Consider the following 20,942-nt stretch of genomic DNA (forward strand, 5'->3'; position numbering starts at 1 on the left):
CCACTCTGCACCGGGTTGGATCCATCCCAGCATCCACCCGTGCCCCAGCCCAGCCCATATGGGGGGGTCCGGGCTCGACAGCAGTCTGGCTGCCCAAAACCCCAGCTGGTGCACCATCCCATACACACAGCCCCCCCGAAACAGCATTCCCCCCCATGTGACACCCCAAGGCCCAGGGTCACAGCGCTGATGGGCACCAGCAGGTCATGGAGACGCTGGTGACAGGGAGACTCCAGGACACAGCACCGGAGTCACCCAGGATGGGGACTGCCAGCCCCGGGGCAGGGGTTGCGCACCCCCCAACATGCACCCAGGCACTTACAAAAACAACAGCTTTATTAGAAATCAGAGACAGAAAACATTAAAAAAAAAAAAAAAAGACGACTTTTTTGAGATGAAACATTTGACGCACAAACAAGAAAGGGGAGAGGGTAAATTTGGGGGAGGCACAGAGGCAGGTGGCTCCTGAGGGACACCGGCACATTGGTCCCAGAAAAAACTGCAAAATCCCCTCAGACGCACGCCCAGGGCTGGGGCGGTGATCCAGCACCCACCCCAGGCAAGGGACATGGGACATGGGACAGGGGCTCTGCGGTGCCACCTGAACCCCACACACACTCCTCCAAATCAGGGAATGGCATTTCCCTACCAGTTTTGGGGAAGCTTTGAAGCATCCCCCCCCAAGCCCCACCAGCTCCCAGAGCCTGGGGGGGGGCAGAGACCCTCCAGCCCCCCCAGGCGAGGTCAATAAAAGCCCTTTCTTATTCCCTGCCCCTCCCAAGGGCTTCACAGTTGGGGTAGGGAAGGCGGCCAGGGGGTACACGGCCACTCCCCAGCCCTGCTCCCTCCAGGCCGGGGACGGGGGGTCCATGGCTCCCCAGCAGAGGAGGGTGGGGGACACCGAGTGCAGTTCCCCCATCCCCAAGTCCTTGCAGCCAGGGGAGAAGAAAGCCCCAGGGACGGGCAGAGCCCACCAGAGGGATGGGAGAGCAGCGGGAGCTGGGGAGACTGGGGACGAGCACAGAAACCTCAGCCCACTAATGCAGCGAGCGTGTCCGTTCTCTGCCCTACCCGCCCTTCAGCTCCCCACAGCCACCATCCATGGACGGTCTTCCTAATGGGGGGGTCTCTGAGCCCCCTTGGAGAGAAGCGTCCAGCTGGGCTGGGTGGTCCCAAGCCAGAGTCCTCGGCACGGGCACGTGTCCCTTATGGCCCGGCTCTGCCAAGGCCCCGGGGCTGGGGCTGCACCCGAGCCCTCGCCGGCCAGTGGGGAGCTGCCTCGGGTCCTGGCCGAGGGGACGGGGACAAGAGGGGCCACCACTGCCCAGTCAGTCTTGCAAGAGGTGGACGAAACTGGCTGGGAAGACGCCGGTGCGGGAGCCATCGCCCTCAATGAAGCCGACCTAGGGGTGCAGAGGGGGGGGGCGTTAAGGGGGTGGGAGTCCCATCTCAGGCAGGGGAGAAGCTTTGGGACCGATATCCCAATTCCCAGAGGGATTTTGAGAGGCAAAGCCGTGGTGACACATCAAGAAGAGAACTGGGGGGAACAGGGGCCAGGGTTGGGAGCCCAGCATCCATCCGTGCCCCGCTGACACTCACCCAGCTCTGCTCGTCCTCCTCCCGCGTCACCACGATCACCTCTCCCTTGGAGAAGGTCAGCTCCCGCGCTTTGTCCCCCTTGCAATCAGCCACCGCCTTCACCCGCTTCTGCCTCCCCTTGGCCTGCAAAGGGGTGGACGAGGGGGTGACAGACATCCCCAAGGCCACCCCCAAGGTGGGGCGCAGGGATGTGACACCCCTGATCCCTCCATCTGCAACCCCAGGATAAGGGGAGCTGGGATGCTCGGGGATGCAGAGGGTGACCCCCCCACCCAGCGCAGCCCCTCTGAGACCCCCCCCGAGTCATGGCACCTACCGGAGCGAATCTCCTGGGCATGGGCACGGGCGGCACCTTGCTCAGAGCAGGGTCCTCGGGGCCACCGGGGCTCTGGGGAGACATGGCCGACCCCGCTTTGCCCACCACGCCGCTGATGCGCCGGTACGAGCGGGTGCTCTCCGAGCTGCCAGGGACAGCGGGGACAGTGTGACCCCCCCTTCTGCCGGTGCTTTCCCCCCTGTCCCCCTCTCAGTGGGGTCAGGGCTCCCCCATGGGACCCAAGAGACCAGGGTCCCACCCACAGCCCCCTGGATGTTGATGGAGAAGGGTCCTAGCACCCATCCTCCCTCAACCGCAATTTCCAAAAAGAGGGAAAAAATATATTTGATAACTTGCAGGGTGTCCCAGTCTTGGTGTCACCCCCAAATAATCTGTGTCACCTTCTCTAGGAACAACCCATCACCTCCTGTGCCCCAGGGCCAGCATCAACTCTCTTGGGGACTCCACATCAGGGTGGGGATCCCTTTGCTCCACACCCCCCAGGGACAATTTGGGGTTCCCCATACCTGGGGGGGACCCAGCAGAGGTCGAAGCCAACGCACCAGCACCACGCAGTGACCCCCACGCACCCAGTGCACCCCCAGGCTGGAGGGGGGATCCCTACCTGAACTTGACGGGGGGGATGTCGGGGGCCGTGCTGCCCGGCGGGGGCTGCCCAGGTGGGGGGCTCAGGTCCGGCCCCCGCCGGGTGCTGCTGCTCTCCATCTCCGAGCGGGTCTCCCAGTACACTGCCCGCCGGCTCTCAGTAGGGCTGCGGGTGCCGGGGGCCGGGGGGCTGGCGGTGCCATCCAGGGTGCCCACGCTGCCGGTGGAGGGGAGGCTGCGCAATGCCGGAGCCTCTGCCGGCCCGGGGAAGTGCGGATCTGACACCTGCCGGGGAAGCTCAGGGCGCTCTGGGAGGGGACACGTGATGGGGACAATACACCTGATGTCTGGGTGAAGGGACAGCCCCACCACAGGTGACAGCCCCACCACGGGTGACTCCCCCACTCGACTCACCGGTGGGGCTGTGGCCGGGTTTGGGGCGGGAGCTGCCCCGTGTGGGGTTTTTGAGGGGCAGCGGTGGGGGGATCTCCTCGCTGTGGGCCCGGCGGGGCGCAGGACGCGAGGGCACCAGGATGCTCTCGTAGGTCTTGTTGGTGATGTCCATCCCCATGCAGCTCCAGCGGGTCTGGGGGCAGGCAGGCGGGGGGCCGGCGGCCAGCGGTGACATGCCCTTGAAGGAGCGCTGGAGGGGGCTCACCTGGGGGTAGACACCCGGCTCCAGGGCTGCCCTGCCACCGCCAGCCCCTCCCCCCGCCAGGGTCTGCACCCCCCCCAGCCCCTTCGCTGGGGACGTGGGGTCCCTCCCGCCGCTGTGCCACGGGTACCTTCTCCTCCAGCTCGTCCTCGCTGTCGTAGGGGAACTCCTGGGGGGGCTCCCAGTCGTAGTCGACGTGGATCTGCAGGGAGAGCTTCCCCGCCTGCGCCTGCTCCAGCTGTCGGATGGGGCAGGTCAGGGGGGTCTCAGCACGGGGGGAACAGGTCCTGGCAGCCCCCGCCTCCTTGCCAGCCCCACAATAGTGCCTCAGCCCCCTCTCCCCAGCCTGAGAATCTCCTCCATCCCTCCATCCCACCTACCAGCTCTTCACACTCGGTGTGCTTGAGTCTCCTCGCCACGTCCAAAGCCGTCTCACCCGCCGCATTCACTGCGCGAGGGACAAAAGGGGCCGGATCCAGGTTACAGCCTTGCCGCTTCGCTCCCACCGGAGAGCCCCAAAACCTCCCATCCCAGCCCCATACCCGTGGTGAAGGTGGCTTTGCCCTTCAGGAGCAGCTTGAGGCAGTTGGGCTGGTTGTAGAGCGCGCCGTAGTGCAAAGCCGTGTTCCCGTCCTGCGTCACCCGGTCCAGCATCCCCCTGCGTAGGGTCACCGGCAAGAAGTTCAAGGCTCAGGAGCACACAAGCATCGGTCCCCCTGCTCACGCACGCTCATCCCGCAGGGGAGCGGCCAGGGGACACCACGAGCACCTGGGGACGCACCCGTTCTGGATGATGAAGTCCACCAGAGGAAGGGACGATCTGTCGGCGTGGCGCACGGCCATGTGCAGCGCCAGCTCGCCTGGGTCCTGCCATGAGATGGAGGGGAGAGGAGAGCTGAGCCAAGGATACTTCATCTCCCCCAAGATTGGAAGGGAGAAGAGAGCTGGACCCGAGGATGCTCATCTTCCCAAGGGCACGTCTCCACCCAGAGGCCGGGAAAACCCTGAGCATAGGCAGCCAGAGGGGAAAATCCATTGACGCTGCCAGGCAGAGGGAGGGGGGCGGCCGCGGTGGAGCGGGGCTCACCTGGCCCTCGGGGCTGGCCAGAGGCTTGGCCAGATCGTGCCCCTCGGCGAAGGCCTGGAGCAGGGCCAGGAGGTCACGGCTGCGAATGGCTTCCCAGAGGCGGTGGGGGTCATCGCGGCCGCTTTTCTGCACGTAGCGCCGCTCCATGTACTTGGCCACGATGTACTCCTTGCGGGCGGCCCTGCGGGCAGGGTGGCGTGGCATCGGCGTGGATGGGCACGGAGACCAGACCCTCCCTATCCCCACCACAGCCAGGGGCACCCTGGGCTCCTGCCTCCTCCTGAAGCCTTAGGATGAGGGGGAACCCTCCAAAAAAGGTGCAGACCCCCACCAAAATCCAGGCAATGACACCAGGATCCCTCCCACCTCCCATCCCCAGGCTGTCTCGGAGCTGATGGGCAGCAGCACGGGGACAAGGACAGACCATGCACCATGCACTCCTCCTCCTCCTCCCAGCCCACCCCAAGCCCCCTGGCCAGTGGCCAACTCACATATCGCTGCCAGCCGAGGGCTTGGGGGTTTCCTGTGCGGGCAGCGTGGCCTCCATGATCTCATTGAAGCGAGCGTTCCCGACGCTGACGGCCAGCTGCAGTGAGAGAGGCACAGGGGGAGACAAGCCCTCCTGGCCGTGCTCACCCTGCCCCAGCCAGATCCCCATCCCCAAGGCAGAGGGAAGGAATCCACTGGATCCACCCAGGACCTTCCCAGAGCAGCGTCTCCCCCAGGGATGATGAACTCTCACAGCAGGAGAAGTCTGTTTTAAGAGGGAGCAGGTCCTGGGGGGCTGCTAGCATCCCCCCGCCTTAGCAAGTGGCTTTCCAGAGCCCCCACCCCCCCCCGCTCACCCAGACCACCGCACCAGGGGCCGCTGGGGAAACTGAGGCAAGTTTGTGAGCACCGGAGCAAAGTGGGCACAGATGGGATGGAGGAGGTGGGATGAACTCTGCATTCCAGGAGGTTTGGGAGCTGCAGGTGATTCCTGGCGGGCACGAGATCGCCGGGCTCAGGGAGCGGCTTACCAGCAGCTCGGAGGTGCTGAGCACATCCAAGGTGAGGGACTGGATGCGGGAGTAATGCACGCCCAGCTCCCGATGGATGCCGGAGCACTCGATGCACGTCAGGATACCCAGGTTGGTGGACAGCCACGTGGGGTCTGCAGGGGGGGAGCGATGTGGGGCTCAGCATCACCACCCAGCCCTGCAGGATGCTCCGACTCCCCCCGGGTACCCGACCCACACCCGGGGCGGGGGTGACACCCCGAGCCCCAACCTACCCGGGGCCCCGCAGTCACAACACTGCTTGTTTCCCGGCATGTTCTTCACCTCGCTGATGACCAGCTTGGTGAGCTCCTGCACGCCACTGTCCGCCCCGCCGCCCGCTGCTGCCCCGCCGCCATTGGGGTCCCCCTTGAAGGCGTTGCTCAGGGCTTCGTCCTTGCTGTTCTGCAGCACCGAGACCCACCTGGGCAGGAGGGAGTCCCATCAGGAGGAGGAGGAGGAGGAGGATGGGGAAGGCAGAGCAGGATCTGACACCGCAAGGAGTGGGGGACGGGCCACGGCACTTACACAACGCACTCCTGCTCATCCTCCGCTTGGAAGTGATACGTCCTGTTGTCTGCAGGGATGGGGAGAGCGGGGAGAAGGTGAGAGGGGGGATTCAGGGATGTCCATGACAGCGTGAAGGAGCGGAAACTACTGCAAAGGGGCTGCTTTAAACTAAAATTAAATAATTGCACATTGCTCTTCCATCACCCGAGCCCTGTCACGACCTCTTTTTGTCTTGAGCTTGCTAGATCTCCTTGGAGAGGTCGGTTCTTCCTCTGTAAAGGCAGCCGGGGAGACGCCCAAAGCCAGATTAAAAGGGCAAAGGGTGACCAGGTGCTGTGGCAGGGCTGGTGGAGGGCCAGGATGCTCTCCTCCAAAAAGGGAGTTCCCATCCACAGCTCGGCCACCTCCCGGTCAAACACACCCACCCCAGCCGTGGCATCCCACTCTGGGAACTCACGCGTCACCAAGTCGAAGCATTTCTTCTCCTCAGCGTGGGGCCGCACTTGGCAGGTGAGGAGGTTCAGCTTGACGGGGGGGCGGTTTATCTGCAGGGTGTGAGGACGGAGACGGGTTAAAGGACTGGGAAGGGGTGGGACGTCCATCACCAAGCACGTACCTCCGATGGCAACTCCAGTAGGACAACCACCATTTCTAGATGGTCCCTCTTGGGATAACCAGGTGAGTGGGACCCTCTCGACCCTTCGCAGGAGAAGAGGGACCCTGTGCAGGAGAAGAGGGACCCTTCGCAGGAGAAGAGGGCTCAGAGATGTCCTCGAGCTGCGTCCTCTGTCCCTGCCGCAGTTTGCAGCCTCCACCGCCAGGGGGCAGAATGCCCCTCCCAACCCCATCGGCCTTGTCTGGAACCTCAAGGCTCATCTCGCTGCCCCAGCCCAACCCACCAGCCCCTCCCACGGAGACCTATCAAATACAGGCAACCCCATTTAGTACGTCCAGTCCCGGCTCATAGTAAAGTTTAAGCCAGGGAGATTTGCATCCAGTTTGGGCAAAACTAAACCTGAAATCCAACAGACACCAACACTTTGGGGCACCCGCTGCTCCTCACCGTGCTGTGGGAGATGGTCAGGCAGCCGTACTTCACGCCACACTTCCTCTTCTGCCAGACTTTGCGGATCCTGAGGAGGAAGAAGAGGAGTGAGGATGTGCTGCACAGCCCTGATCACCCACATACATCCGGCTCCCAAAACACCTGTGGCAGACCTCGGCAGAGGCCTAATGGCTTTCTGGACACGGGGTTGTGCTTCCGGTAGCTCGCAGAGCACAAAATGTCTCACTGAGAAGGCTGGCCACGGGCCATGCTGGCCATCAGTATCAAAGATCTGCTAGCCCCAGTTCAGCAAAGTGCATAACCACCTGCTCAAAACCTGGTGCCCATCACCCAGAGGTCCACTGAAAAGGTGAAGACCTTCTCTTTGGGGCTCTAAGGGCTTTATTTTTCACCCCAGGTGATCCCACCAGGATCCTTTCTCCCTCCATGCCCAAGAAACAAGAATTTCTTCCCCTCCCATCAGCTGCACAGCACAGTTCAGGATGAACCCGGCACTGGGTGGCTGTTCCTGGAGACCCACATCCAAGGACACTACACCCACACAGCACCAGCCACTGTGCCCAGCCAGCTGCCCAGGAGAGCATCACAGGAGAACCATCCGAGGCATCAGAGCCTGCTGGGGGCCGTCACATAAGGAATGGGCCAAACCATCACAGGAGAAGGTCCCCTGCACCACCTCCAAACCTCCTCCTTCCCCAGCTGCAGTTGGAGACCCACCAACCCCTGACCACCTCTCCTCCAGCTTGGGGAAGAGTCCCGTTCTCTTGATGAATGCTTAAGACCAGATGGGACCAATGGAATCCAAAGTGACCAAAAACCTCAACCAAACAGTTCCACCTCAGGATGTCCCAGCTCTGGGGCCTCCCATCAGCATGATGCTCTCCCAGCCCACAGAAACACCAGGATGAAGCCAAGTGGGCAAATAACACTCATCCTCACCCGTCGCTCTTCTTGTACAGAAATCCTGACTTCTCCGTCCCATACTGCTTGTTCCCTTGGTGCTGGTGGATGCTGTAGCCGCTGCCAGAGTTCTTCCTGCTCAGGTTTTCCTGAGCTCACCGGGGCGGGGGGGGGGGAAGCATTTAAAAAGCAAAGTGAGAGGTGTAGAGGTGGGTGCTGCCCCCAAGTGAACTCATCCTTATGTGGGTGCAGTGTCCATCAGGATGCCAGAGACCCCCGTCCCCTCCCAGCCTCCAAGCATCTCCCAGGTCTCCTGCTCTGCTCCCATGGATGTCCCCTTTGGTCCCCAGCTCCCCTTTCTCTGCTGCTCCCCATCCCCAAGCTAACCTTGGGTCACTCACCCCTCCTTAGCACCCAGCACCCTCCCAAACTTCCTTCCCATCTCCCCCCTGCCCATCCCGGGGTCTCACCTCCTTGTTCTCCAGCTGCAGGATGCTACGGAGGGAATCACGGGTCTGCGTGAGCTGCTTCACTTCCTCCTCTTGTGCTTGGTGGAGCTGGAAAGGGAGGCAGCTGCCCTCACTGCTGCGCTGAATGTGGGTGTTCTCAGGGGCTGGAACAGGCGGGGGCGGTGGCATCTCAGGGGACACATCTGAGTGGTGTTGGATGGCAGGCTGGGAGACTTACCGCATGGAGGGACACAGCGAGCTTCTCAATGAAGGGGTAGAGGTTCTGGGCAGCCTTCCAGCCGTCTTGGAAGAAACTGGGCATTTATTTAATGTGATTAAGATGCAGATGGGGAGGATGGAAGAAAAAAGAGGGTTTTTTTTAGAGAAAACGTGCAGGAGACCATAGCAACCCCCCCCGGGGAGCTGCTCTTGCTTTGAGGTTCCCCTGCTAGTGGGGCCTGGAGAGACCCCACCAAAGGCCAAGCCCAGCCCATGGGGTCTGGATACCTCAAATATTTGGGGTGTTTGGGATGCAGGAGTGGTATCTTGTTCAATTCAAGCTCATCTCCCTGGAGGCCAGATCCTGGGGGTCTTTGGGTCACAGCCCCAGTCGAGGGCATGCTCTTGGCCAATGCAACTGTCCCCTCCCTGCCTCAGTTTCCCCACTCAAGAGCTGGAGGAGATGACACGACACCTGCATGCTGCTACTCCAGCCTCATGGAGCAACGAGAAAGGCAAGGGGATATTAATCCTTGCTCCAAACGCCCTCGTTACGAGCCCCATGGCTAACAGCAGAGCTGCTCGGCTGAACTCATCCCTGGAAATCTATCCAGAAACCAAATCATCGGATATATCTCGAGCCAACCCCCTTCCCCCAGCCCCCACGGACACGTTTACAGCTCCTCAAGCCAACAAAGCACGTTTCAACTCCTTGGAAGCAACTGGAGAGCGATGAGCTCTGCCCAGCATCTTCACCAACAGCTTTATGGAGGTGGAATGGAAGACGGTGTCCCCAAACCCTCGTGAGACCTCCCAGGGGTGACAACCGACCCCAGGGATGAGCCCCCCCGATCCAGGCAGGACCTACTTGTGCTGAGCGTGGAAAAACTTGATGAGGCTCTGCAGGAAATCTGGTCCCTGCTTCATCTGAGACTCGCTGGCTTTCAGCAGGTACTGGAGGAGGAGAAGACACTTGGTTAGGTGATGGAGACGAGGACCAGCTGAAAATACCCCAGAGGAAAGCGCAAGAGCCTGCCCAGCCCTCGCCTCCTTTCCCGGCCTGGGGAGGAGGGTTAAAACACTGGCTGGGTTTCAAGAAGTCGAGTCACGATGTTGGATTTGAAGGCAGCTCGCTGGGGACCACCCTCAGAAAACCTGGTTCTGGAAGTCCTCCAAGCCCTGAAAAGTTCAAGGACTGAGGCAGGCCCCCAGGGTTTCCAGCCAAGCATGCTCCTCCCGCTGCTCATTACTTCTGGAGTTAATAAATAACCAAAACCCAAGGCAGCTCGCAAAGAAGAAAAAAAAAAAAAAATAGCTCAAATGTTTTTTACGATATGACCCCTTTGCTCCCAAAAAAATCAGATTTCAAGCAGCGAGCGCCTGCGGCACATCAGCCCCGGAGGTCTGCAGTCCTCGCGGAGGCATTCCATGGGATGGAGAATTTCAGCGTGATCCATCAAACCCATCCATCAGCTGCAGGCAGAAAACACACGGAGCCTTGCTCACCCCGAGCAAAATAAGGGAGGGGGAGAGATTTCCCCCCGCCCCGTCCCCAAGAGCTCCTCTCCCGGCCAGTGCAGCTGCTGGAGGATGGTTTTGAGCGGGAGTTGAGGGGAGAGGGAGGCAGCCCTGAGCTCCAGGGGTTTTCCATGGTGGGAAAGCACCACAGCAGGATGGAGCCCCTGGGATGGAGCCTCCCAGAGGTCACCTGAGCTGGGGAGGGTTGTTAAATTGCTCCATGCAAGCTGGAGATGCAAAGCCAACGTCGTAGCATCCAACCCAGAGCCCCGGGGTGCCCAGCACCGATTGCCCCTCCCTGAAGAAATTCCCAGCTGGAAAAGGCCACGCGTGCCCGGCTCCCGTGGGACTTCCCAGCCCTGCCGCACACACCCAGGGGGGACGGTGGCAGGGAAGAGCTCCGGCCAGCGCTGGGCCACGAGCAGAGGGACGCTCCCAGCACCATCCATCCACCCCGCAGCCCCCGGGGGCGGTGAGATGGCCCACGATGAGGGGGGACGCAACCACCCCAGAAATCAGATCGTGCCCCCACCCCAAGAAACAGCAAATACCATCCACCCAGAAGACCTGTCCCCTCATTTCCAAGCAGGCTCCCCAGGAAAGTACCAGCTCTCGTGCACACCGGCGCACACCCGCACGTGCGCCCGCTCGCACGCAGTCGCTCTTTGCAGGGTTGCCGGCAGCGGCCCCTCCCCAGCCGGGCTGCGGTTCCCGCGTTTCCATGCGCCGTTCTTTATTTCACAGTGGTGCTATTCAAGGCTGTGACTCATCTGGCCGCGTCCCAGCTCCCCGGCCCCGTACCCAGCCCTGGCCCCACTGCAGCAGGCGCAGCCTCCTCCCCGCACACCCTGCCCTTTGCTGGGGTGGGGAGGGGGACGGACGGAGATGGAGAGGGGGGGACATGAGGCTGCATGGGGTTCCAGTGCTGCTGCCTGGCTCTTGGGGCCATGGGAGACCCCTGGGACAACCCACTGGGGATTTGTCCCCTGCTCTGTGTCACTCTCGAGAGGTTTATGGGGCTGCTGGGGTGTCTGGAGCTAGGACACCTGGGTCTCCCCCCTCGCTGGGGGGGGGGGTCTGACATCGGGTCTCCATCCTTCACCTATTCCCATCTCGCCTCCTGAGCGTGGACCCCCAGGATTATCGGGGATCTGGGGCCGCTCATGAGCCCCCCTAAACCAAAACCAAGAGCAGTTTTGAGAATAGGGCAAAACCACAAAGCCAACCTCAGGGATGTTATCCAAAAAGCTCACTTTTTACCCCAAAGGCCCAAACTGGCTTTGCAGAGGGGCAGGAGTGCAGCTGAGAGGATGTGGGTGCAACCCCCGGGTGAGTCACTGCTGGGTGACCCACGGGTGCCATTCGAAGCCGCAGGACCCCAAGGTGGGGATGGGGGGGTCCCTGAGCTAGGACACGATGGGATGGGGACAGCCAAGGGTCCCGCACAGCACCCACGGGGGGCTGCTTTGGTGGTGGGGACAGGGACAGGCTCCAACATCCCCACGCAGCTCCGAGCTCTGTCCCCTGTGTCCCCCAGGGCCGAACAGTCCCCGTCCCCGCCCCAGCACAGCCCCTACCTCGCACATGTGGAGCTGGAAGAGTCGCCGCTCCTTCTGCATGTCCTCGGCCACCTCCACCGCGGACGGCTCAGCCTGGATGACTCCTGCCAAGCGGGCTCGCTCCTTCTCCTTCTCCATCTTCCCCCTGCGAGACAGGACGGGGGGTTGGGGACAGCCCTGCTCTGAGGGGTGTCCCGTGCCGGGGGGAGCTACGGCGGGGATGGGATCAGGAGAACCACCTCCAGCCCATCTAGCTGGGAAAGGCTGGACCGGAGCCCACCCGACGGCACCGATCAGCGCCCGGCAGCGGCCCTGGGACAAAACACCTTTGTGCGGAGCGGGATTAGGCGGATTTTTGCCGGAGGCAGCGAGTTCCTTACACTTTGGTCTCGTAATCCTTCCAGGCCTTTTCGATCTGCTTCTTGGAGTCCTGCGGCAAAAGGAGAGAGGGGATGGCAGCCGTCAGGGAAGGCGAAACACCCCGTGGCACCGAAGCGGCCGAGGGCTTTGCTCAGCATCACCGCGCCCTGCCCTGCTCCCTGGGGATGAGGGATGTCCCCACCGGGGCTTCACCCCTCGCTCCCAACCCTCGCTGCTGCCTTCCAGCCCTGGGGACTCGCTCCGTCCTTCTCCTGGCCACGGGAATGAGCCGAGCCCGTAACGAGGCGGGGGGGGTCTCGCTGCAATATGTCCCCAAATGGGTGACCTGCAGCCCCGGGGACGGTGCTGGAGGGGACTCACCAGGCGGCCGTCCTTCAGCTGCCCCTTCAGCAGGCTGTCCAGGGGGAAGGAGACGATGTTATTCAGGTTCTGTACCTGCGAAGGGGAGGGATGGGGTTACCCCACGGGGGTCCCCATCTCAGGGCAGGTTGGGGAGCCAGAGCCCCAGGTCCTTCGCAGCACTGGGTGTACCCCCGTCCCCGCTCCATCGCTGCCCCGTGAAGGGTTAAAGCGGCTGGAAGCAGGGCCGGATCCAGGCACGGGCAGGCTGGGGCTTGTCGGAGCTGGCTGCAAGATGTCTGACGTGGGGCCCTTCCCACAAACCACATCAGCGCCGCGACTGCCAAAACCAAAGCTGTTCCCCGCCATCGCCACCCTGTCCCCATCCCCACACGGCACCCGGTGATGCCACCAGCCCCTCCGCGGCCCCGTGATGCAAAGAATTCTTCCCCCTCCCCGATGTCAAAGGAGCTTCCCAAAACGTTCCCCTTTCCTGGGGTTTGGGGACAGCGACGTGGCCAGTGCCGTCCCCACCAGCACCGTGCAGGGGTCCGTGGTGGGATCACAGGAGCCTGCTCCGGTCCTGGCGTCCCTCCGTGCGCCCCATGGGGCAGCACCCCGTTTTAGTGCTGCCAGAGCAGCTCCAGCACCCACGCGGCACCTCCCCGCTGCACCCAGATTTCTTTTAAAGGCTCCCAAGGGTTTTGGTCCGCAACAGCACCCAGGGAGAAACCCAGCTCCGGGGCATGGGACCGGCCCCGAATGAGGCGGGATGGGGCACCCCCCTTCCAACAGCCCCAGGGGGGACTCTGGGAGGGGAAACCTGGCTTTTCGGATCCCGCTGAGGGTCCCAGCACGTAACCCAGCTCCGGGGAGAGCAGGGGGAACACGGCAGCGGCTGTTCCCACGCCAGCAGCACGCCGGGCGGGAGGTGGGGGACGGAACCGGTCCGACTCCTCTGCCAGGATGGTTCCCGTAGAGCCCCCCCAGAGCACAGGGGTTCAGCCAGGCTGGGACAGTGGGGAAGGGGAGGAGCAAGGAGGCCCGGACTGGGGTAACTGGGAGAGGAAGACACCGAAATCTGAAATTCTTGCTGGGGGAAGGGCAGCAGAAATAAATCTCCTCCTTAAGCAGAGCCAGGGGCCACAAACACCCTTTGCAGAGGGATTCGAAAGGGGCTTCGCTGCTGCGTACGCAAGGACCCAGCTCCCTCCAGGAACCGATTTCTCCAGCGGAGCCATTCCCGTGGTGGGGAAGGTGCTGCCGGCTCGGCTCGCAGCTGCCTCTGCCTGCCTGCCTGCTTCCCGCGGCTCCCCAAGGCCCCACTGCGCAGCTCGGCGTGGCTTTGATTTACTTCTTGGCAAGCGAGATCAGAGATGCAATTGATGTGAAAAAAAGAAATATATATAAAATAAAAGAGCGAGAAAGGGAAAAAAGAAAATAGCAGCCCCAACCGCCCATCAAGTCCCAGCGTCGGTGCCCCCAGCGGAGTTGGGAACGAGCTGTAAATCCAGCAACGGGGGTATCGGATGGTCTGGGAGCACCAGGAGTGTGTCCCCAAGGCAGGGATGGGAGCTGGGGATTGCCGGCCGCGGTGGAGGGCAGCTAAATTGGGAGGAGGGGGGTGGCACCACCGGGTGTTTTTTTCCAAATCCAGATGGATCCTGGAGATTTTCCCCAGCTTGGCAATAGTCAGATGCAGAGAACAGCCTGAGGTTGCACTGGAGACACCGTGAACCCCATGGTCCTCCCTCCCCCCGGGCAGTTAAAGCCTCCCCCCAATCTCGGCAGCGTGCCAGGGGAACGCGGGGCAGCTCACCAGGTTCTTGAAGAGCGCGGTGACCTCGCGGGTGAAGACGGCCAGGTTGAGGAAGCCGGTGGAGAGCTCGTGGTTGTTTTGAGAGAGGTGGTTGTTGCCGAAGTTCTCCAGAGCTTCGCTGTACTGCTCCTCGTTCTCCACGTGGGCTGTGTGGGGAGACGCCGGTGAGGGACATGGGGTGACCCTGCAGCACCCTGTCCCTAGGAGATGGCCACATCACGAGGTCCCATCAGCACCCATCACCCATCTCTCCATCCCTCCATAGCAGAGCTGGGCTGATCCTGCTGCAGGACAGCAGCGGTGTGCCCTAAACAACCTCCCTCAGGTTCTTGATGTCTCTTTTTACCCTTTTTTAAGCCAGTTTTGGGCACCCTATCATGTTGCCAGGCTGGCTGGCTAGCACCCATGGCCACCCAACTGTCCAGCCGCGTCACCCCACGGACAGATGTGACCAGCATCGGTGGAGGACGGGACCATCACAGACCCCGCCAGCCCAGGGATGCCCATCAGCTCTCAAAGCACGACTCACTGAGCCCGGAGACGTGAATGGCTTTCACATATTTCCTGATCCTCTGGAGTACGGCTTGGTCCCCATCCAGGCTCTGCGAAAGCAAAGAAAGAAAACAAACCGAGCTCGTTAGCCCTGCCAAACGCAGCCGCCGCTCCCCCCGGCCCAGCTGGCCCTTGGAAAGGCGGCTGCTCTGCCATGCAGATGTGCGGGGCAGCGGCCAAGCTCCCGGGGCTGGGAGAGGAGCCGGAGGCATCCCGGGGATGCCAGAGCCGCAGCGTCCAGCCGGTCCCCTGCCAGGCCTGTGGTCCCCGTGGCTTTTGCTGCCAGGCAGGGCTTTGGCTGCCCCCGGAGAGGCGGGTTCGAGCAAGATGGTAGCAGGGCGTGAGAGGCTCGGCCAGCGTGCCCAGCGCCTCTTTGGGTCTGAGCAGCTTCCAGTAACCATGGAAAATGCCTCCCTAGCTCTCGCAGGGGCTGTTTCAACCAAGGAGGGGGTGAAGCATCACGGAGCACGAATAAACCAGCCCGTTCCCGCCACCCCAGCGTGCATCCCCACAGCTCGGGGCCAGGCATGGCAGGACAGACCTATGAGGGCGCCCACCTCCCCGCAGAGGTCCACGGCAGAGCCAAAAATGGGACCTACCTCCCGCCGATGCCCAGCAGGCACCTAAATCACAGAAATCCCACAACCGGGGATGCGGCTTTCCACAGCCCCCCCCGAGCTCGTGCAGGGTCTTGGCCGTGGCCCCCAGCACCGTGGACCGCCCCACAGCCCCCGCCAGCTGCATCCTGCGCTGACTTAGAGCACTCCCCATCCCCAGCCTGGTCCCCCCAACCTTGCTCCATCCCTCCCCACCCGGGCGGACCCCATTTCTCCCCACCAAGCACCTGGGCAAACTCAACCCCAACGTCAACCCAACGCCAACCCACCCACGGTGCTGCCTGCAGAGCATCGTAGCCAAACACGCACCAGCCCTAGCCATCAGGAAAGGGTTAAGAGCGGCTTGGCTGCAGGTACCAGAGGCATGATAACAGGCTGGAAATATTTAGAGGGCGTGAACGGCAAGAAGGGCGAGGGATGAAACCGCGGAGGAATTACAATAAAGAGGCTCTCGCTCGCTCGCTCGCACTCTCGTCGAAGGTTTTCAGGCTGATGTCAAGGCCGATTTCCTGACAGTGGGGTCAGCCTGGCTTCGGCGCCGCTCTCCGAGGCCCTCCTCGTTGGACGGGATGCTGCGGACAAGCTTTGGCCAGGATGAGCCGGCTGGGAGGGGATCCGGGCCGAGGTGGGAGCCAAACCCCCCTGCCTGGAGGGGTCTTGCAATGCTTCTACAACGGGGAGGATGTTGGGGTACCCCAAAGCCCCCCGTGCCCACTCCCTGCACCAAATCTGGCTGCCCCCGGCTCTCTGGAGCCGCAGGCTGGAGCAGAGGCATCCCCTACCTCGAGGGAGAACGCCAGGGCTGAACGCCTGGATGGCTCAGGCTCGTAAACCTGGCGTAGCCTGGGGAAGGGGAAATCGAGGCAGCATGATACACTCCAGATGCGTCAAGGCACCGTGCAAGCAGGGGAAGAAGCTGCTCCCCAATGTACCGGGCCAGCTGCCAGAGACACAGGTCTTGGCTGCATGGGACAGCCCTCTGGAGCAGGGGACAGCGATGGCTGGAGCCCCCCACAGCACCCATCACCCCCCCCGACCCAGCTCAGGGACAAGGGCTCCTGGCTGGGGGAGGCACAGGACCTCGGCACAGCGGGGACGGGAGCACCATGGATTCCCCGTGAGGATGGAGGAAGGGACGGATCCGCACCTGCACCGCAGCCACCCGGGCTCGCAGCCTGGGGACCCTGAGCAGCTACCGCCGCCACCCCCCCCCCCCCGCCCCGGCCCCAGCAGGACGCTCAATGGGGGCCATTCTTCTGCCTTCCCCCCACCGCCAGCTCGTGCCGCCTGGCGAAGGAGCCGCCGTGGGTACCAGGGGCCAGAGCGGCGACGCTGCCGGGCCGGGAGCAGGATGCGGCGCTGCCATGGGTGCAAAGGGCAACACGTGGCAGGGACGCGGTATTATTTACACGGGGACGGGGTGAGCTGGGAGCCCCGCTGCCAGCTCTGCCACCAAACATGCCAGGGGCCTCTGCCATGTCACCCTGCCCCAGCCTGGAGGTGCCCAGTCCCGTGTGATACAGGCAGAGCACCCAATCCCAACTACCAAGGGCTGGATCCAACCTTCCAGCCCGCTCCAGAGACTCCCCAGCAGCCCCAAGGACCCCAAAGTCACACGAACCCCCTGGGAAGGGAGAGCCCTTTTTAATCCCAGGAGGGAAACTGAGGCATCGACCAGCTCCGGCCAACACCAGTGTGTTTCCTCGATGGTGAACACCAGCCTCCAGCCTTCGCCCCGCTCACCCACATCACTCCTGTCCCCCCGATTCGGGACCGGCTCCCAGACAGATGCACGCGGCTGTGCCCCAAAGGCAGCAGCGCCCAGTCTTGGGGACCTGGTGGGACACGGTCACCCCTTCCCACCCAGCAGCTGCTGGAGCAAGACCGGGAACCCTCGCTCCCTCCTGCTCGCCAAGCCACCAGCTGGGATCTGGGGTGGTGACGGGGGAAGACCAAGGCTCGGTTTGGTCGCAGAGAGTCTCTCCCAGTCCCCAGCCCTCCCCAAAGCCCCCACCGTTTATTTCCCTTGCCTGATGCTATCACCCCAGCGAGGCTCAGAGGGTGGCGTGGGGCTGGGGCTCGTTTGGTTGGATTTCCCTCTTCCCCTCACGCTGGAGCACGGGAATGCCAAAGGCCTGGCAGCGGTTCGGCCCCCCCACGAGGGTTCCCTGCAGCCGCCGGTGGGATGGCCGAGCTCAGCCCCACAGCACGCATGAGGGTGGTCGCGACTCCCAGCTCTCAGCCACGCTCGCTGGAGCTTTCCTAAGCAAACCCCACAGAGACCCCTGCCATTCCTGGGGGACGCCTCTCCCGGCCATCCCCTTCCCCCTCAACCGCAGCCTCTCCGAGCAGCCAAACGAAATTCCTGCTGCTTCCTCCTGCCTGGAGCTGCCTCCCCCTCCCCGGCTGAGAGGAAGATCCAGGACAGCGGCCAGCACACGCTGGCGGGGACCGGGATGCTCCACAGCGTGTCCCCAGATTTCTAGCTGGGGGACGCCCATCCCGCTGCCCCCGGGGATCCCGACAGCCCCGGCACCTGGGGCCCCGCGCTCCCCGCCAGCCCTGGCTCTCCTTCAAAGCCATTCCTTCGCTAAGAGGAGTTGGCAAAAGCCACGGGACCAGCTGGAAACTGCCTTTATTCCAGGCGGGAGAAAGGGGGGGACGAAGGCACCCCACCACCACCGCCCTTCTCGCAAACACTGCCGGGGATTTCAGGGGGGGAGGCTAAAAATACTCCCCTGGCTTTAATCACGGGGGGGACCCCCCCTCCAGGGACACCACATCACATCAGGGCTGGCTCCGGCGTGGCAGCTCGATAGCGGCCGATGCTCTGCCCGGCCCCGGGGGGATGTCCCAGCCCCGGGTGGCACCTGGAGCTGGAGACAAAACCTTTAAAGTTTCCTTTAAAGGAGACTTTTGCCCATTTCTGCAGGCCTCGGCCCCAAAAAAACCCCACATGCTGGGGCTGCTCGGAGGATGCAAACGGCCACCCTGGCCCGAGGGCTCCAACGCACCCACGCAGGGTGACCACCCAGCGCAAGCCCGGCCGTGCCAGCCTCCTCCCGGGGGTCTCGGGGCGAAGGGGGGGACCCCAAAAAATAGAAGCCCAAGGAAGGGAGGTCACTCCCCCCCCCCCCCCCGCGGCGGGCACTGGACCAGCACCCACGGGTGCCAGGGGCTGCCCCAGCGCGGGGTGCGGGGGATGTTCCCAGGTGTGGAGCGCAGCCCGACCCCCCCCGGCACCCCCAGCCCCGCTCACCTCTTCCAGAGCCCCCACCGCCCCCCGGCACTTCTGCATCTTGGAGGCGAAGGCGGCGGCGGCCGGGGAGCTGAGGTCCTCGCCGGTCACGGCCAAGAACTCGGCCACGCTGAGCTGCTCGGGCATGGTGCGGGCAGCGCCGGGGGCGCGCACCGGGGCGGGGGCGCGCAGGGAGCGCACCGGGAGTGCCCGGGGAGCGCCCCGTGGGTGCCGGAGGGACCCGGCTCAGCGCCCCATGCCCAGCACCGGGACCCGCCGCGCCGGGGAGCTGCTCCCCGCCCCCCCCTCCCTCTGCCCGCCCCCTCCCCGCCGCCGTCACGTGGGCAGCCCCGCCCGCCCGTTAAAGGCGAAGAGCCCCGGGAACCCCCCATCCACCCCCACCCCCCCCACACCGGGAGCTGGGGGTGCAGGGTGCCCGGGGGCGGCGGTGAGAGGAAGGGAGAAGCCCGGGGTGTCGCTGGATCACAGAATCCCGGACTGGTTTGGGTGGGAAGGGACCTCCCAGCCCATCCAGTTCCCACCCCCTGCCATGGGCAGGGACACCCTCCACTAGCCCAGGTTGCCCAAAGCTCCATCCAACCTGGCCTTGGACACTGCCAGCACGCCCAACCTCACCCCGGGGCGGGCTGGCCAGCACCCAGGGATGGGTGACAAGGCACCCAGTGCAAGGACAGCGCCATGCCGTCCCGGCACGACGGGAGATGGAGAGGAGCAGGAGAGGCCGGGAGCGAGGTCTCACCCGAAGCCCAGTTTGGGCACACAAGTAGCACAGGGATGGCTTGGGATTAAACCCAGTCCCTGCCGAGCACTGGTTTAACTGGAGGCCACCCTCACCCGGCCCTACCTGGGGCCCAGAGGGGACAATCCCTCCTTGGGCAGGGAGCGATTCCCGAAGCTCTCGGCTCTTCACAGGAGGCTCGTCGTCCCACCGGAGCAGACCCTCTGCAGCCACCCATCCCCTCGCCTCGTCTGGGCCCTTACAGGTGCAAGGAGCTGGATTTTGGTGTCCCATTCCCTGGTTATTTGCTCTTCCCAGAGGATGGGGGAACCTGGACACCCCATGGGCAGGCACTGAGGCTGGGCACACACCGAGCGCATCCCGCCATGGGGGTGGGACTGGTGGCAAACTGCAAAGAAGGGGACAAAAAGCCTCAGCCGCACTCTGCGGGGCTGGTTTGCCACTAGAGAGGATAAATGGGTGCGAGGTTGTTTTGCAGACACCGCCCCCCCATGCCCCTTCCTCCTGCTCCCCTGCACCAAGCACCTCTCACCCAGGGTAGGTCGGGGGGTGACAGGCCCCTGTCCCCTTTACTGAGCCTGGGGTGCAGTTTGGGGAAGGCCCAGCACCCGCTGAGGACCCAGGACATGTGCCCCAGCAGAGCTCTGGCAGATACAGGGTTAAGAGGCTGCAGCCCAGACAAGACAGGAACAGGAGGAATTTGGGGGTTCCCGATGGGTAGGAGGCAGACAGGCACCCCCAGAGCCTCCTTTAGGGGACATGGAGGGGGGACACGACACACTGGCCTCAGCAGAGCAACCACAGGGCAGAGGCTTACAGCAGGGTGAGTCGGGCTTGAAACACCCCCCCAACCCTACAGCCCCCCTGGGCAGGGCCGAGACCCCCCCCAGACCCCCCGCTTCTCCCCGCTGTACCGCGGGGTCCCTCCGGGCACGGGGTGGGGGGCAGCCCCTTCGCTGGGGTGGCCCTGCCACCTCCTGGCCGGCCTGGGGACTGCGGGGCGGGGGGGGGGGGGGTGACAGCCCGGGGACACCCACCAGCTGCTCCGGGACACGCAGCCCCACGGGTGATGGGGACAGGACCGTGGCTACAGCAACCTGTGCCCCTCACCCGGCTTACCTGGCCCGGGGCTCTGCTCCTCTTCCTCCTCTTCCTCCAGCCCGTCAGATGAGCGATGCAACGCCAACGTGCGTCACGACCCCAGGTACCACCAGCCATCAGCGGGTACCACCGGGCATCACCGGGTACCACCGGGTCACGGTGTGGCTTGGCAGGGGAACCACCCTGGGGAAGGACCCTCCGTGGGGAAGGACCCACCACACTCTCGCTCTGCAGCCTCCAAACCTGCCCCCAAATCCGGGTGCACAAACCCGTCCCAGCCCCGGTACCTGCAGGGAGCCGGCCCCCAGCCCCAGGGCTTTTCCCACGCTCCTGGTTCAAGGGGCTCAAGCTTGGGCGAAGGCTCATCCCAGTCAGACTGGCTGGAAATCACTAATCTGCAGCAGCTCAGACCCATTTCTCTCACTCCAGCCACAGCTTCATCTCAATCCCCTTCTCCACCAGCTCCTCCGGAGCAAGCTGGCCAGTTAAAAGGCCCTAAACCAGGCTTTTTTACACTGAAAAATGAGAGCAAAACCAGCCCAACACCTCCCTCTTCCCAAACCATCCCAGAATTTATCTGCTTAGAGGTAAAGAGCCCCTTATAACTCCAACAT

The 20,942-nt window shown here is 63.4% G+C and overlaps 1 protein-coding gene across 2 annotated transcripts; it reads right to left on the bottom strand.

The window, feature by feature from the left end:
• Positions 1 to 321: 321 nt before the first annotated feature.
• On the bottom strand, positions 322 to 18,761 carry ASAP3 (ArfGAP with SH3 domain, ankyrin repeat and PH domain 3). 2 transcript variants are annotated; one of them, XM_054802607.1, is made up of 26 exons: positions 18,489 to 18,761; positions 14,590 to 14,662; positions 14,061 to 14,206; positions 12,263 to 12,337; positions 11,902 to 11,951; positions 11,540 to 11,666; positions 9,313 to 9,398; positions 8,464 to 8,539; positions 8,247 to 8,333; positions 7,816 to 7,925; positions 6,874 to 6,943; positions 6,268 to 6,355; positions 5,829 to 5,877; positions 5,537 to 5,724; positions 5,283 to 5,416; positions 4,755 to 4,849; positions 4,264 to 4,444; positions 3,958 to 4,043; positions 3,719 to 3,834; positions 3,557 to 3,624; positions 3,307 to 3,414; positions 2,936 to 3,179; positions 2,541 to 2,829; positions 1,916 to 2,060; positions 1,600 to 1,722; positions 322 to 1,403 (listed from the first exon to the last, which is right to left on the bottom strand). In XM_054802607.1, the coding sequence occupies exons 1-26, from the start codon at positions 18,612 to 18,614 to the stop codon at positions 1,329 to 1,331; spliced, it is 3,015 nt and encodes a 1,004-aa protein (XP_054658582.1). In that variant the 5' UTR covers positions 18,615 to 18,761; the 3' UTR covers positions 322 to 1,328. The 2 variants fall into 2 exon arrangements, with proteins under 2 accessions (XP_054658582.1, XP_054658583.1); XM_054802608.1 differs by lacking the exon at positions 322 to 1,403 and having other exon boundaries at positions 1,601 to 1,722; positions 1,916 to 1,987.
• Between the last annotated feature and the right edge of the window lie 2,181 nt (positions 18,762 to 20,942).

The sequence above is a fragment of the Grus americana genome, chromosome 23, assembly GCF_028858705.1.
Source record: "Grus americana isolate bGruAme1 chromosome 23, bGruAme1.mat, whole genome shotgun sequence".
In the NCBI taxonomy this organism is placed as follows: domain Eukaryota; kingdom Metazoa; phylum Chordata; class Aves; order Gruiformes; family Gruidae; genus Grus; species Grus americana.

Coding starts and splice junctions, on each gene's coding strand:
- ASAP3 (XM_054802607.1), bottom strand. CDS start 18,614: ATGCCCGAGCAGCTCAGCGTGGCCGAGTTCTTGGCCGTGACCGGCGAG. Junction 3,625..3,718: donor CAAAGCCACCTTCACCACGG/GTATGGGGCTGG, acceptor TCCCTCGCGCAG/TGAATGCGGCGGGTGAGACG. Junction 2,061..2,540: donor ATCCCCCCCGTCAAGTTCAG/GTAGGGATCCCC, acceptor TGTCCCTGGCAG/CTCGGAGAGCACCCGCTCGT.